Source organism: Thalia democratica, chromosome 4, assembly GCF_965202585.1.
Source record: "Thalia democratica chromosome 4, ktThaDemo2.hap1.1, whole genome shotgun sequence".
In the NCBI taxonomy this organism is placed as follows: Eukaryota; Metazoa; Chordata; class Thaliacea; order Salpida; family Salpidae; genus Thalia; species Thalia democratica.
Window position 1 is genome coordinate 69876062 of NC_139168.1, and position 13890 is coordinate 69889951.

Sequence of the window (13890 nt, forward strand, 5' to 3'; positions counted from 1 at the left end):
TAATTTTTATTTATTTTGTTATTTATAACATGAATATTGATTTATAAGAGCTATAAATGCTAAGGTTTGAAATTAAATAATCTTATTACAAGGACTTAAACAGCTTAATAAAACAATGACAAGATGTTGTAAAAAAAAACATTTAAAACCTTTTTCAACCTAGTTTAAGTTGGTACTAAAAAAGGACATAAGGACTTGTACTCTAAAAATCCTCAATACAACTAGAATTCCTAGAAAAGATTTGGAAATACTGGAATATTTTCCTTTAAAACTATTGGCTACTCTGTTTAATGTACAGGTTTCAAAGGTAGTTACAGATATAATAAGTTACTAGTTTTCTTCTTTGACTACTTTATTTAGGTTGACATAAATATAACAGATGCTATTTTTTAAGTAAACCAGTCGTCTAAAAGTATTATTATTGTGTACAAAATATTGTAAAATGTATCTAATCTACAAATGATCTTAGTTTCATTCTATCCCTTATAAATTTAAAATTAGCATTAACATTTTTATTCATTTGATAAGAAAAAAGATTGAATTGTCAATTCAAGTTTTTTTAGTTACTGAATTAATTATTGCAATAAAAAAAAAACATTAAAATTTTATACCACTAATGATGAGAAGTTTTGACAGCTTCAAATTTTTAAAAAACAAAAAATCTGGATCTTTAAACTTCTTTGTTTATTTACCAATATTTATCTAAGCTCTAAACAGCTTTTACGTTTAAAAGGATATAGCTAATTGTTGAGGGTTTAAAGACTAAACATAATAATTTATTGTTGTTAAAGTAAAGCTTTTTTGTACTTCAAAACTTTTTATTTTATGGTACCGTTTTCTATGTGATTTTATATATTTTATTGTGTTCTGTTGAAGAATAAAATAACAAAAAGTAAAGTATATTTAAAAGTTTTTATTTGAACAGTTTGTATTTAAGTTTGGTCTATGTCTAAACTTTCACCAAATATTGTAATTCAACCCATAGAAAAGTTAGATTTAGATAAAGTTGAATGAATTAATAGCTCTTTAAACTACTTGAACTAAGATTCTAATCAACATACTAAATAGTTAAATATAAACTTACAAGTCTACAAATTTTTTACTCCATCAACAGGCTTAACAATGAAAAGTTAGATAAACAAGTTATAGCTTTTATATTAACTTTCTATTTTATAAAAAATTATGTTGATGTTAATAATCACCTATAACTTGACAATTCATCAACAGACTGAATATTTAAATAAAAATATGCCTTACAAGAAAGAAAAGAAGAACCACCAGTTCTTGGCATTGGACGAATCAAGACAGCAGGAGCATGCCAAGAAGACACAGAAGGTGAATAATGAAAAAATTGTTTAAATTTAAGTATTGAATGCAATAGAAATATCAACTCTTAATAAAACATAAAGTTTAGGCTTAGTTTGTGATAAATTTGCTTAAAACAATATTAGGGAAGACACAGAAGGTGAATGTTAGCTAGAAAATAACTTGTAAAATAGCATCAGAAAAAAAATTCTATAAATATAGTTGCATATCTTATTAAAACAAATTAATGAGCCTGATTTGATGATAAATTTTAAAGAAAAATATAATAAGCTGAAAACTGAGTTTAAATAACATTATCTAGGAAAGTGCATAAGGTGATAATATTATACTCAAAATGAACTCTTTTATCACAGTATGAACTTTTCTAGTTTGGTTTCGCCTTTCAATCGTTTATTAAATTTCTCGTGATATAATAACATTATTTTTTTGTGGATCAGGTGAAGCGGAAGAGGAAGCAGGAAAAGTTTGACGAGGACGACCTGAAACCAGCCGTGGTTTTCCTGAGCCACATACCTCACGGGTTCTACGAGCCGCAGATGACAGAGTTCTTCAACCAGTTCGGAGACGTCACTAGGTTTGATCTTTATAATTTTAAATACTTAGTTTCATGCCATTTATTTATTTTCTACAATTATTTTCAACTTTAACATTTTTTTGATTATAATTCATGTACATTTGTATAAGTAAGTTTTTAGTAAGTTTTAAGCTTGTCGCCAGGCTATTTTTGTGTTACATTTGTTATTTTATAATAATATCATCGAAAGTTTTATAAAAGCTTAATTAATTTTGTACAGTGTTAATGTAATTAGAATCAGTGAAGAGTATATTGTCTACCTAACAAAAAAACTATCATAATTTTCTTTTTAACTTGACCATAGTACACATGGTTTTACATTCATATTTCATCCATAACATAACACAAATAATTATTTAAGTAGTCATAATGTCATCTTGTATATATATCTTGTATAAAGAAAATAATCTTAAAACTAAAAAATTAAAAAAGCTTAAAGCATTGTTTGAAAAGCTAATAAAAACAATCCCATATTAATCTATTGTATCCATTAAAAATGCCAATAATTCTACTAGTAGTTGCATTACCATTTTTTGAATAAAGTAAATATATAAATGCGGATAAATGACTGAATGAAATTAGAATGAAAAATCTAAAATGTTAGTTTACGAACTTATACACCTGAACTACTTTGCATTATGTAAAAACACTACAGGTTGAGGCTGGCTAGGAGCAAGAGGACAGGAGCATCCAAGGGTTTTGCCTACATCGAGTTCAAGCACAAGCTTGCAGCCAAGGTGGTTATAATTATATTTACATGTTGCTGTTATTTAGAACTAAACTAAATAAAAAGTGGTTATTCATCTCATTGTATTGTACTTCATTTACATTTATTGAATTTTAAAATCATTATTTTTATAAATTTTCAAGTTGATGAGAAATAATTCTTCACTGCCATTTAATGCAAATATCTTTCTATATTTAAAAATAAAATGAAAATATATTAGCGTCTACTGGCATAGGGTAGAGTATCTTTGCTTAGCAATAAAATATTAAATGCTGCTTCTGACCATTAACATAATTTAATATATATATATATACATTAGAAAAAAAAGATAAAATAACTCTTTTGCGACCATTAACACAGAGTGTAGTGTAGTAATATTTAACTGGATGCCAATTAACCTTGATAAATGAACATTTCAGGTTGTGGTCGACACCATGGACGGCTACCTGATGTTCATGCGGAAGCTCAAGTGCGAGATGGTCGACGTGTCCACTCTGACCGGAGACGTGTTCAAGGGCCACGACAAGCACTTCGCCAAGAACACCACCCTGGCCAGGAACATCATGCAGGTGAACAAGAACAAGACGGGGCTGCAGATGTACAGGGCGCTGAAGAAGAAGGAGAGGAAGGGCAAGAAGCTGCAGGACAAGCTCAACGAGCTGGGCATCGAGTTCAACTTGGAGGAGGTGAAGGTTGACAGCCTGAAGAGCGAGGACTTTGCGCCGCCGGCCGCCAAGAAGAACAAGGAGGAAGGGGCTTCGGAGGAGGAGAAGGAATAGATTTTTGAGGACACTTTGCGTAGCGAATTTTTTAGGACAATATTATGTGATTTTGGCATTTTGATGTTTTATTGTGCTTTTGGATTTTAAATGCATCTTCGTGTTCGGATTTTAGTCCTTTTGAAATAGAAAATTGTTTTACAAATTAGTTATTTTTAAATTATAGCAAATATATAAACTATTTTAAGTAGTTAAGAAAAATTAAGCTTTTGAATAAAGATGTTTTTTTTTCACACATGGATAGATTAAATTTAAAACGGTGTTTTATTTTAAGCTTATATTTTAATAAAATATAAAAACAACAACCATGACGGCTCTCAGTGCAATGCTGGACGAGTTGATGGGAAAAGACAGGGATTGTGGTCCGAACGAGAAACGACCCTCGGTCAACTGGGATACCCCAGACGTAAGTTGTTTATATATATTTCTATATACTTTTCCACAAGTACCATTTCAGTAAAATTCTGTGTAGTAAAAATGATTTAAGGTATTTTGTTTTAAAACTTAGTATTTAACTTTTTTAATGCTTATATCATACCTCGTTTTGAATATTTAGTTATTTATTATTAATGAGAAACGACCTTTGGTCAACTATTTTAAACTAAACCTAGACGTAAGTGGTATTTTTTTACTGATATCACAATTTTTGTATATCTATCCTTCAAATACCATTGTTTAGTTTTCATGAGTGTTTTTAATTAAAATTAAATATTTTTCATAGCTTTTATTTTTCTTCATTTGACGATTTTATAATTTATATTTTAGACTAGACAAAAATTTCCTTGAATTTAGTTTAAACTCTATCACTAAAGCTTAAGCAACTTGTGAATTTGAACAAAGACGTTTTTCAAATTTGTCAAATTTCTTTATTCCAAAGCCTTCGAATGGTATAAATTTTATTTAAAAATCCTTACTAAACTCTTACTAAAATTGCAAAATTATCTTAAAAATTTACAAAATTACTTAATTTCCAATGCCTTCATCTGGTAAAAGTTATCTGGTATTAGTATCTTATATAAAGCTGCAAAATTTTTCTATTAACATATGTAAAAAACTGTTGTTTTAAGCTGTATAAAAATAAGCTTGAAAGCTTTATATAGTTTTAAGTGTTTGATTGTGTATTTTAGAATAAGTTTAAATTAATAGATAGATTTAGAAAAGTCAGGAAAATTTAAATAAAAAGTCAAGAAATTTTTCTTAACTTGATCTGTGGCAACCCTGTGTATTACAACACTAGCTTTTTGTATAGTAAAATTTATATAAGATATAAAAGAAAAGAAAAATTAGTGATGTGTTTGTATTAATTTTTTATTGCATAAAAGATGTGCATTAGTTCTAAGATTCAATAAGAAATACCTTTTCACTAACATCTCCTCATTGTTATTGTAAAAGCCTAATTTTCCAGGTTACTTTTTGTATTTCATTAGGTAAAAAGTATTATTTTTCAGACTTGCAAGCACTGCTTATGCGGTTTCTGCCCGGCTGAATTAATTAACAGAAACAAAAACAGTATCAAAAACGTTTATCAGTTTACATTTTCAAACATTATTTAATATTTTTTCTTCTCATACAGACTTGCAAGCACTACTTATGCTTCTGCCCTGCTGAATTAGCTTACAGGAACAATAATATTATATATATATTCTTTTATCATTTTATATTTCTCATACGGACTTGCAAGCACTTCTTATTCGGTTTCTGCTGTTATGAATTAGTTAACAGATACAAAAATAGAATTTAAAACGTTTCTCACTATAAATTTTGAAAAATTATTTCATATACTTTTTACATTTATCAGTTTACATTTTCAAACATTATTTAATATTTTTTCTTCTCATACAGACTTGCAAGCACTACTTATGCTTCTGCCCTGCTGAATTAGCTTACAGGAACAATAATATTATATATATATTCTTTTATCATTTTATATTTCTCATACGGACTTGCAAGCACTTCTTATTCGGTTTCTGCTGTTATGAATTAGTTAACAGATACAAAAATAGAATTTAAAACGTTTCTCACTATAAATTTTGAAAAATTATTTCATATACTTTTTACATTTATCAGTTTACATTTTCAAACATTATTTAATATTTTTGTTCTCATACAGACTTGCAAGCACTACTTATGCTTCTGCCCTGCTGAATTAGCTCACAGGAACAATAATATTATATATATATTCTTTTATCATTTTATATTTCTCATACGGACTTGCAAGCACTTCTTATTCGGTTTCTGCTGTTATGAATTAGTTAACAGATACAAAAATAGAATTTAAAACGTTTCTCACTATAAATTTTGAAAAATTATTTCATATACTTTTTACATTTATCAGTTTACATTTTCAAACATTATTTAATATTTTTGTTCTCATACAGACTTGCAAGCACTACTTATGCTTCTGCCCTGCTGAATTAGCTCACAGGAACAATAATATTATATATATATTCTTTTATCATTTTATATTTCTCATACGGACTTGCAAGCACTTCTTATTCGGTTTCTGCTGTTATGAATTAGTTAACAGATACAAAAATAGAATTTAAAACGTTTCTCACTATAAATTTTGAAAAATTATTTTATATACTTTTTACAGACTTGCAAGCACTTCTTATGCGGCTTCTGCCCTGCCGAGTTGTTCACCAACACCAGAAGCGATTTGGGCACGTGCCATCTCACCCATGACGAAAGGGCGAGAGACAGTTACAGGGAGTCTAGCAGGTTTGTGTTTTTAAATTTGTTGCAACAAGTTCTAATTAACAGTAATTTTTCGTTGTTTGTTCATTAGATAACTGATGAAATGTTTTTTATTATGATTACTTAAATATTCAACCTTGTTTTAATGTTTTTTTTTTGTTTTCTCAAAAACTCAGGCTGACTCAGGCTAGTTTGTTCTTACTCATGCTGAATTTTATGCTTCAAAAAATGCAACCCTGTTGTTATTTTTAATCAAATAACATCCACCAAATACTTTGTTTATTTCAACAGGTTCATGAAAAATTAGTTATTTCTCACTAAACTTTGTTTTTAAACTAAAACAACGTACATATTGCAATAAATAGAAACAATTTTGTTATTATTTATCAATACAAACAGATACATGAAGATGGGATACGAGGAAGACTTTCTGATGTTTCTCCAGGATTGTTTCAAAGACGTCACCAGGAGAATTGAAAGAAACCACCAGAGGTTGCAGTTGAGTGAACAGAATCAAAAGGTCATTTGCACTTATATGTCTTACTAAATTAAAAGTTTATTAGTTCACAAATTGATTCGTAAAACAATGTTTCACTCAGTTAATTAATAAGATAAATTATGTCCTCAGTTATGACTAGATTCTTATTCAGATAGAATGTTATTAGGTTAAAAGAATCAAAAGGTTTCATAACTTAAATATAATACATACAATAACAATGGTGATATATGCTCTGTTTTACTTAAAGTGTTGAGCACTATAATGAAGTTTTAACATATTCTAAAAACTAAACATATATGTCTATATACTTCACTTAAAACATTGGTGCACAGTTAGCTAAATCAAAAGTTTGTTTTTGTGGTAAAAACAATAACAATAAAAAAAGAAGTGCATAGCTAGTTTCATATTAAGTAGTTTTTATTTAATGTGCCAGTTACAAAACATTTGTTAAAGCATTAGAGAATATTAATTACAAAATTATTGAGCAATACATTGGTTCAATAGGCCCAGCAAGTGGACAATAGCGAGAATGAGGAGAAAATATCTGAGTTGTCGGTGAGGATCACCAAGATGCTGGAAGACATTGAAGAACTCGGCAATCAAGGAGAAGTTGATCAGGTTAATTATGTTTAATTGACTTAATTTTGATATGAATAAATTTTATTTTCTGATTACTTTACTTTTTCATGCATAGCTTTCATATTAAACTCACAAGTTTGTGTAGAAAGTTTTCAAACTTGCATTAAATTTTTTGGCACACTGCTAATTTAATTTGATTGTATGCAAACACTTTTAATTGATAGGCTCTTTTAAAATTTTTCAGGCACAAGACATGATGAAAGTTTGTGACAAACTAAAAGAAGAAAGAGAAGCTCTCGTTGTGAAAAAACCCGGGGTTAGATTTATTTTTCATTTATTTATTACATTTGTACAATTTACCCGAGTGGTTATTTGATAATACATTGTTAAGATTAAGATGGCAACTTGTCAGGGTTGCCAAAGACCTTGAAACCTTAAAAAAATCTGGAACTTGAAAATTTTGAAAAAAAAAATTGAATAACCTGGAATTTTTAACATTTTAAATAGTAGAATTTCGGCATGAATCATATTATTAATCTTATAAATAATTTTTTTAATTATCATCAAACGTTGTTTTTTAAACGCATTTAAAGTAGCTTTAAAGTATTTTTTCAATTTTTTATACTGTTTAACACAGTTTTTTACCTTGAACTTTAAACTAAAAACAGACCCAAAAATGTTTACTTTTAAAAACCTGGAGGAAATTTTGAAAACCTAGAAAAATTTGCCAAAAACATTTGGCAACCCTGATATGTTCAAACCGGGTTATATGTTAAGCGTAAATATTTATTTACCTCTTGAATGATTTAACTTGATAAAAAATCACGTAAAAGCTAAAATAACTTTTTGCTACTTCATTTTTAAGAAACAGGCATAACAACATTTTTTTATCTCCTTCAAGGGTTAGTCAATACAAGATCAGTTTTGATAAACCCCCAAAATTGTAAGACAAACCATAAGTCATGACGTAACGTATAACAACTATGACGTCACACACAGGTGATAATGCAAGACCAGTTCGCGGTGCAGGAGAAGCAGATGGAAGTGTGCGAGGTTTGCGGGGCGTTTCTCATCGTGGGCGACGCGCAGAGCAGGGTAGACGACCACCTGAGCGGAAAGCAGCACGTCGGATATGCGAGGATAAAAGCTACCATCGCTGAGATGAAGGTTACAAACGTTTCTCAAAATAATGTATATATATATATATATATATGTATATATATGTATTAAATATTATAATGTCGGATATGCGAGGATAAAAGCCACCATCGCCGAGATGAAGGTTTAACAATTTGTATATATTTATGCTTTAATTATATATATTTAACTTTTATTGTGTCGGATACGCGAGGATTAAAGCCACCATCGCCGAGATGAAGGTAACAAACGTTTCTCAAAATAATATATATATATATATGTGTATTAAATATTATAATGTCGGATATGCGAGGATAAAAGCCACCATCGCCGAGATAAAGGTAACAACAGTTTTTGATGATGATATATATATATATTTCTTTTATTGTGTCGGATACGCGAAGATAAAAGCCACCATCTCTGAAATGAAGGTTTTATACACTCTTGTATATATATGCATACTTAATAGTTATTATGTTATACTTAAAGTTCACTTTGGTTTGCATAATTGCTGAGTCAGCAGAAATAGCCTTTTTTACTTTGTTTTTGGTTATATAAAAACTTTATTCTTGGACTAATTTTTAATATATTTGGTTATGATGAGTTAGGGCTAAGAGTATAACTAAAAAAAAAAATCAAAAAAAAACTTACTCAGCAAATGTGTAAATCAGACTGACCTTTAAGTATACTTTCCTTGGCTACGCGAGAATAAAAGATACTGTAACAATAATGGAGGTTTTTCTTGTAAAATAGTCTATTGTATTTTTTGTTACTTTGATTTTTCTAATGTTTGAAAATTTTGCAGGAAAAGCTGAGAACGAAACGCGAAAAAGAAAGAACCGAAATTGAAGCCAGAAGAAGCGCTAGAAGAAGGTATTTTATATTGGAGAATTATTTGATATATTTATATATAAATAGTTTCAAGTTCAATTAATTACTTTTTAAATACAACAAATGTATGTATTACATATATGTTCAAATTTTATCATTAATGATTAAATTTAAATAAAGGTACGTTGCATTTTCTTATTTAAAATATTAGTTTTTTTCAAAATGCTTGTGTTATAGAATTTATGTTCAAAACTGCTGAGTAAGCAAAAAATGACTTTTCTCTGATCTTTTGCTGAATCAGCACTTTTTACAGATCACGTGACCGAAGATCACCGAGGCGTGAAGTTGACAAATCACGTGACTCCGGAAGAGACAGGAGGCGCTCAAGGGAGAGGAGAACCTCCAGGGACAGGAGAAACGGCTCGAGGGAGCGGAGAGACGCCGACAGGAGAAGGAGGTCGCGATCCCGGGACAGGAGAAGGTCGCGGGAGAGGAGGGGAGACAGGAAGAGGTCGAGGGAAAGGAGAAGCTCCAGGGATCGCAGCAGGAGGTCGAGGTCGAGAGACAAGAAGAGAGCCAGGAGGAGCAGGAGCAAAGACAAAAAATGTTTGAATTGTTAATTATGTGAAAAGAGTTGTAAACTGTATTAGAAGTACAAATACTTTTTTAGTGTTGAACATAAAATTTTATACCTGATATTTACTTTCGAGGTTTCAAGTTTTAATCTTCTGCAAGTGTTCGAAGGTCTTTATTGAGTATTAATGACGAACAGAACAACGACAGAATGTTCAAGTTCTGTTTTTGGGTGAGAAACCACTAAAAAGTTTCTCAGATATTTGAAACCTTTTGTTGTTTGACAAAAACTTGACTGCGTATGCGTTATTTATATCCTTTTAATTTTATTAAATTTTAACCAGCTTCTAGACACGAAAGCGACAGGAGAAGGGACGAGAGAAGAGAAAAGGAAGACAAACGAGAGAAGCGAGAGAAGGACGAAAAACGACGTAAGGAAGAGAAGCCAAGTGGAGAGAAGAGGAGCACTTCGATGGAGGAGGGCGAAATCAAAACTCCTCAAAAAGATGCAGGTAGTGCGGTAGTTTGTTGCATGCAGCTTATAGCAGGGTTCGTGCGCGTCAGGCTTAGTCAGGCTAAATCAGTTTTTTTGAAAAAAGTTGGAAAACGTTAGGCTAAATCAGTTTTTTATTTAAAAACTTGAGAGTATCAGTTTTTCTCAGTTCAAATGCTTGAAAATTTTTGATTTAAAAATTGAGAAATCATTTTAAGATCAAATTGAGATGTGAATTTATTTCTAAATATAGATTTAGTTATTAATTAAAAATCAGTCAGTATTTGTAAAATAAATGCTTAAAACCTTTTGTTGAATCTCTGAAAAATTTTTAAGAACATTCAATATTTGTTTTGAGTAGATTATATACGTCATAATTAGGGTTGCCACTTAACCTGGAAAACCCTGGAATTTGAGAAATTTCGAAAAAAACCTGAAAAACCTGGAATTTTGATCAAAAAACCTGGAAAAACCTGGAATTTTTAATATTTTTAACGTTTTCAGATGTAAAGTTTTGATTTGACACAAAAAATCTATCATATAACTAAAATTTTTTTGTCATCATCAAAAAATTTTTGATTAAAAAACACATTTAAAGTAACTTAACAGTATCTTTTCAATAATTTTATACTATTTAACACAGTTTGTTAAATAGAAATTAACTTAAAACTAAAAATAGACCCAAAAATGTGTACTTTTAAAAACCTGGAAAAAAATTTGAAAATACGAGTGGCAACCCTGTAGTTTGTTGCATGCAGCTTATAGGGACGTTAGAAAATTTTCATGGGTTGAGAAAATTGAAACGTCTTCCCAGAGTTTATTTAGGTTTAAGAGCATGTAAAACACTGTTTTGGGAAACATTGTGGTGGTATTGAAGTTTTTTTAATGATATTATTTTGGTTTAAGAACTGTTTTCAAATATTTAAGCAGTTTGTATAGTTAAAAGACTTCATAAGTTGTTTGTTCATACATGTTGTACTTGAAGTATTCTACTACAATTACAAATCTCACTGTCTTCAGTCAGAGAGCACAATTTTACAAATTATCCGCAACAGTTGCAAAGATCACTCCGGAGCCGGTGAAGAACGGAAACGGAGCAGCATCTGAAGTTGAAAAGAATGGAGCAACTGAAGCTAAACATTGAGGTTTATATCGACTTGTACCTCTGTTGCAAGGTAGGTTCCGTTTATTACGTCATAAACACAACTAGTTTTCAACGTTATAAAAACCAATATTAGTCAGCATTAAATCGTGCAGCAAAAAATTATGCTGTTTTAGTTATTTTATGTTCGTTACGTCATAAATGTTCTAGCTGCTCAAAGTTTTACAAATCATGAGGTAAAAAGTAAACTAATTTTTTGAAACTTTATAGAAGTTAAGATTTTCGATCACAATTTAAAATGTTTTGTGTAATATAATTAACTGTAATTCATCGTGGAAAATTAAGAAGAAGATTCAACGTTTATAGTTTTAAGAAGTTAATCCATCGTGGTAGACTTATTGAGGTGACAAATTTATTATTCATTTGCTTATAAATTCGTATACCCTTAAAAATTGTCCTCACATGTTCAAAACAAAGTTTTTATTTTTGTTAAAGATTACATTAAAAGCCAATTTGTAAATTTTATATCAAAATATTGAATTTTTGTTTAAATATTTTCAATTTTTATATTGCAAAACTATTAGTAAAACTTAATGAAACATGTTTTTAAAGATAAGCTTTTAAATGATGTACACATAGTTGAAATAGGGTTTTGTTTCAAAAATTAAAATATAGAGATCATTTGGCTATTTATTGCTTTTATTTAAATTTTGCGTCTTGTTGACATCGATGAAAGAAAAAAAGAAAATCACTTTGCAAGCGATGCGTCATGGAAAAATAAGAGGTATTTCATCCTTAATAGTTAAAAAAAAACAGAGAGTTTAAGCTCGCTTTTGTAAGATTAACAACTTTTTAAAACTCTTTCAAGTCTCTCATATCGCGAAAAGAAGGTTCCCTATCACGTAAGTGACTCCTACAAAAGGGGATTTCCAAAAACTCACCAAAAATATTGCAGGTCCTCACAAATAGAGTGTAGAGGTTGAACTTTTAACTTTTGTTAAATTGCTCTTTTTTTTTATTTACTTTTTTAGCTTTTAAAGTTGTGTTTTGTTTTCGGGAACACATTTAAAATGTAGTTATTTTTGAAATTAAATCTTACGCTAATGAGATATGAAAAGCTGTTGTTAACAACTTAAAAATACTTATTTATTTTGTTTTTAATTTATTGAGATCTTTTATTTTTAGTGTTAATATTTGAAACGTCAATATTATAAAATAGTTTTTCTTTGTACCTGGAGTTTCTGCGAAAATTAGATAAGTATCCTGTTTTCAGCATTCTTTTTTTTATTACTTAATTTTTTATTTAATCTGTTTATAAAAGTTAGTAGATCGGACTCAATGTATAATTTTTCGAAAATACAGCTTTTCATAATTTCAACTGGCTTGTTTGTTATACGAACAGAGTTTAATTATATATTTATTTATAACAGGCAACCACGTTGTGTCCAGTTCAAACAAGTTCAAGACCGGTTGAAGTATCCGACTAATCTTCGTTTTTAATTAGAAAATTGTAAATACAAATTTTTAACCCCTAAACTATTTGCAGTTTTTATTAGTTTCAATTTGGGAATAAACTAGTTTTGATAATGTTTTGTTAGTAGTTACGTCTTTTTGAATAATAATAACCTAAAGTTCAGCCTTGAATCTTCAAAAAAATGTTATCTTTTGTAGAAAATATTTTATTACTTTTTTTGAAGAAGCACTTTATGTATAATATCCATATAGTTATACATTAAGAATATTATGCTTTGTTTTACAACTTGATGTATTTTAGTTTTCTTCTTTCTAAAACTTCAAGGCTACTTTAATATTTGTCATTTAGTTTTATAGTACTGTTTATTTGTTAATAAAGTAATTTGTTAGTTTTAAATTTTTTATAATTTAAAATTATAATTAATATAAATTTAAGTTTTCTAAATCTTGTCTTGTCAAGATGCCAAAAGGTCTAAATGATTCCAATTAAGCAAAAATGTTTACAACATTTAGTATACACTTTTTTTCGCTGTCTTAAAACAAGCAGGGTTGCTGAAAAATATGGAGTTGGAGAAATTTTGAACGAAAACCTCTAAAAACTTGGAATTTTTAACATGTTCAGTTGTAAAATTTTGATTTAACATATAAATAAATATTTGTCATCATCAAAAGTTTTTAATTAAAAAACACATTTAAAGTAGCTTTACAGTATCTTTTTAATGTTTATATACTATATAACACAATTTCTTCCCTTCAACTTAAGTTTAAACTAAAAATAGACCCAAAAATGTATACGTTTAAAAAGCTGGAGAAAATTTTGAAAACCCGGATGAAATTTGCAAAAACCACTTGGCAACCATGAATTAGTGAAATACCGGGATCCACCAAAGTAATCCTAAAATACTTATTTTAAATTACTTATTATTAAACGTGATCTCCACTTTGAAATTAAGATTTTGCCGGGTCCGGATATTTTTTTGAAATTAGGATCCAGCCGGATCCTACTATAGTGATAGAGGACCTGAGGACTCATTATACAAACTAAGTATTACTATAAAATGCCAACCTTGCTAATACATTCTAAATAGTATCTCTTTGTG

The 13890-nt window shown here is 29.1% G+C and overlaps 2 protein-coding genes across 5 annotated transcripts; both read left to right on the forward strand.

Annotated features, from left to right (window-relative positions):
* The first annotated feature begins 1231 nt into the window (after window positions 1-1231).
* Window positions 1232-3680, forward strand: LOC145835185 (MKI67 FHA domain-interacting nucleolar phosphoprotein-like). Its single transcript, XM_082942748.1, has 4 exons — window positions 1232-1335; window positions 1764-1900; window positions 2556-2637; window positions 3047-3680. The coding sequence occupies exons 1-4, from the start codon at window positions 1249-1251 to the stop codon at window positions 3404-3406; spliced, it is 666 nt and encodes a 221-aa protein (XP_082798874.1). The 5' UTR covers window positions 1232-1248; the 3' UTR covers window positions 3407-3680.
* On the forward strand, window positions 3677-13180 carry LOC145835184 (luc7-like protein 3). 4 transcript variants are annotated; one of them, XR_014369839.1, is made up of 11 exons: window positions 3677-3812; window positions 6003-6127; window positions 6503-6623; window positions 7107-7220; window positions 7426-7497; window positions 8181-8348; window positions 9124-9191; window positions 9463-9755; window positions 10067-10234; window positions 11271-12295; window positions 12748-13180. XR_014369839.1 is itself a non-coding variant. In XM_082942745.1 (11 exons), the coding sequence occupies exons 1-10, from the start codon at window positions 3714-3716 to the stop codon at window positions 11357-11359; spliced, it is 1317 nt and encodes a 438-aa protein (XP_082798871.1). In that variant the 5' UTR covers window positions 3677-3713; the 3' UTR covers window positions 11360-11390; window positions 12748-13180. The 4 variants fall into 4 exon arrangements, 2 of the variants coding, with proteins under 2 accessions (XP_082798871.1, XP_082798873.1); XR_014369840.1 differs by lacking the exon at window positions 12748-13180 and having other exon boundaries at window positions 11271-12101; window positions 12186-12719; XM_082942745.1 differs by having other exon boundaries at window positions 11271-11390.
* Window positions 13181-13890: the final 710 nt, after the last annotated feature.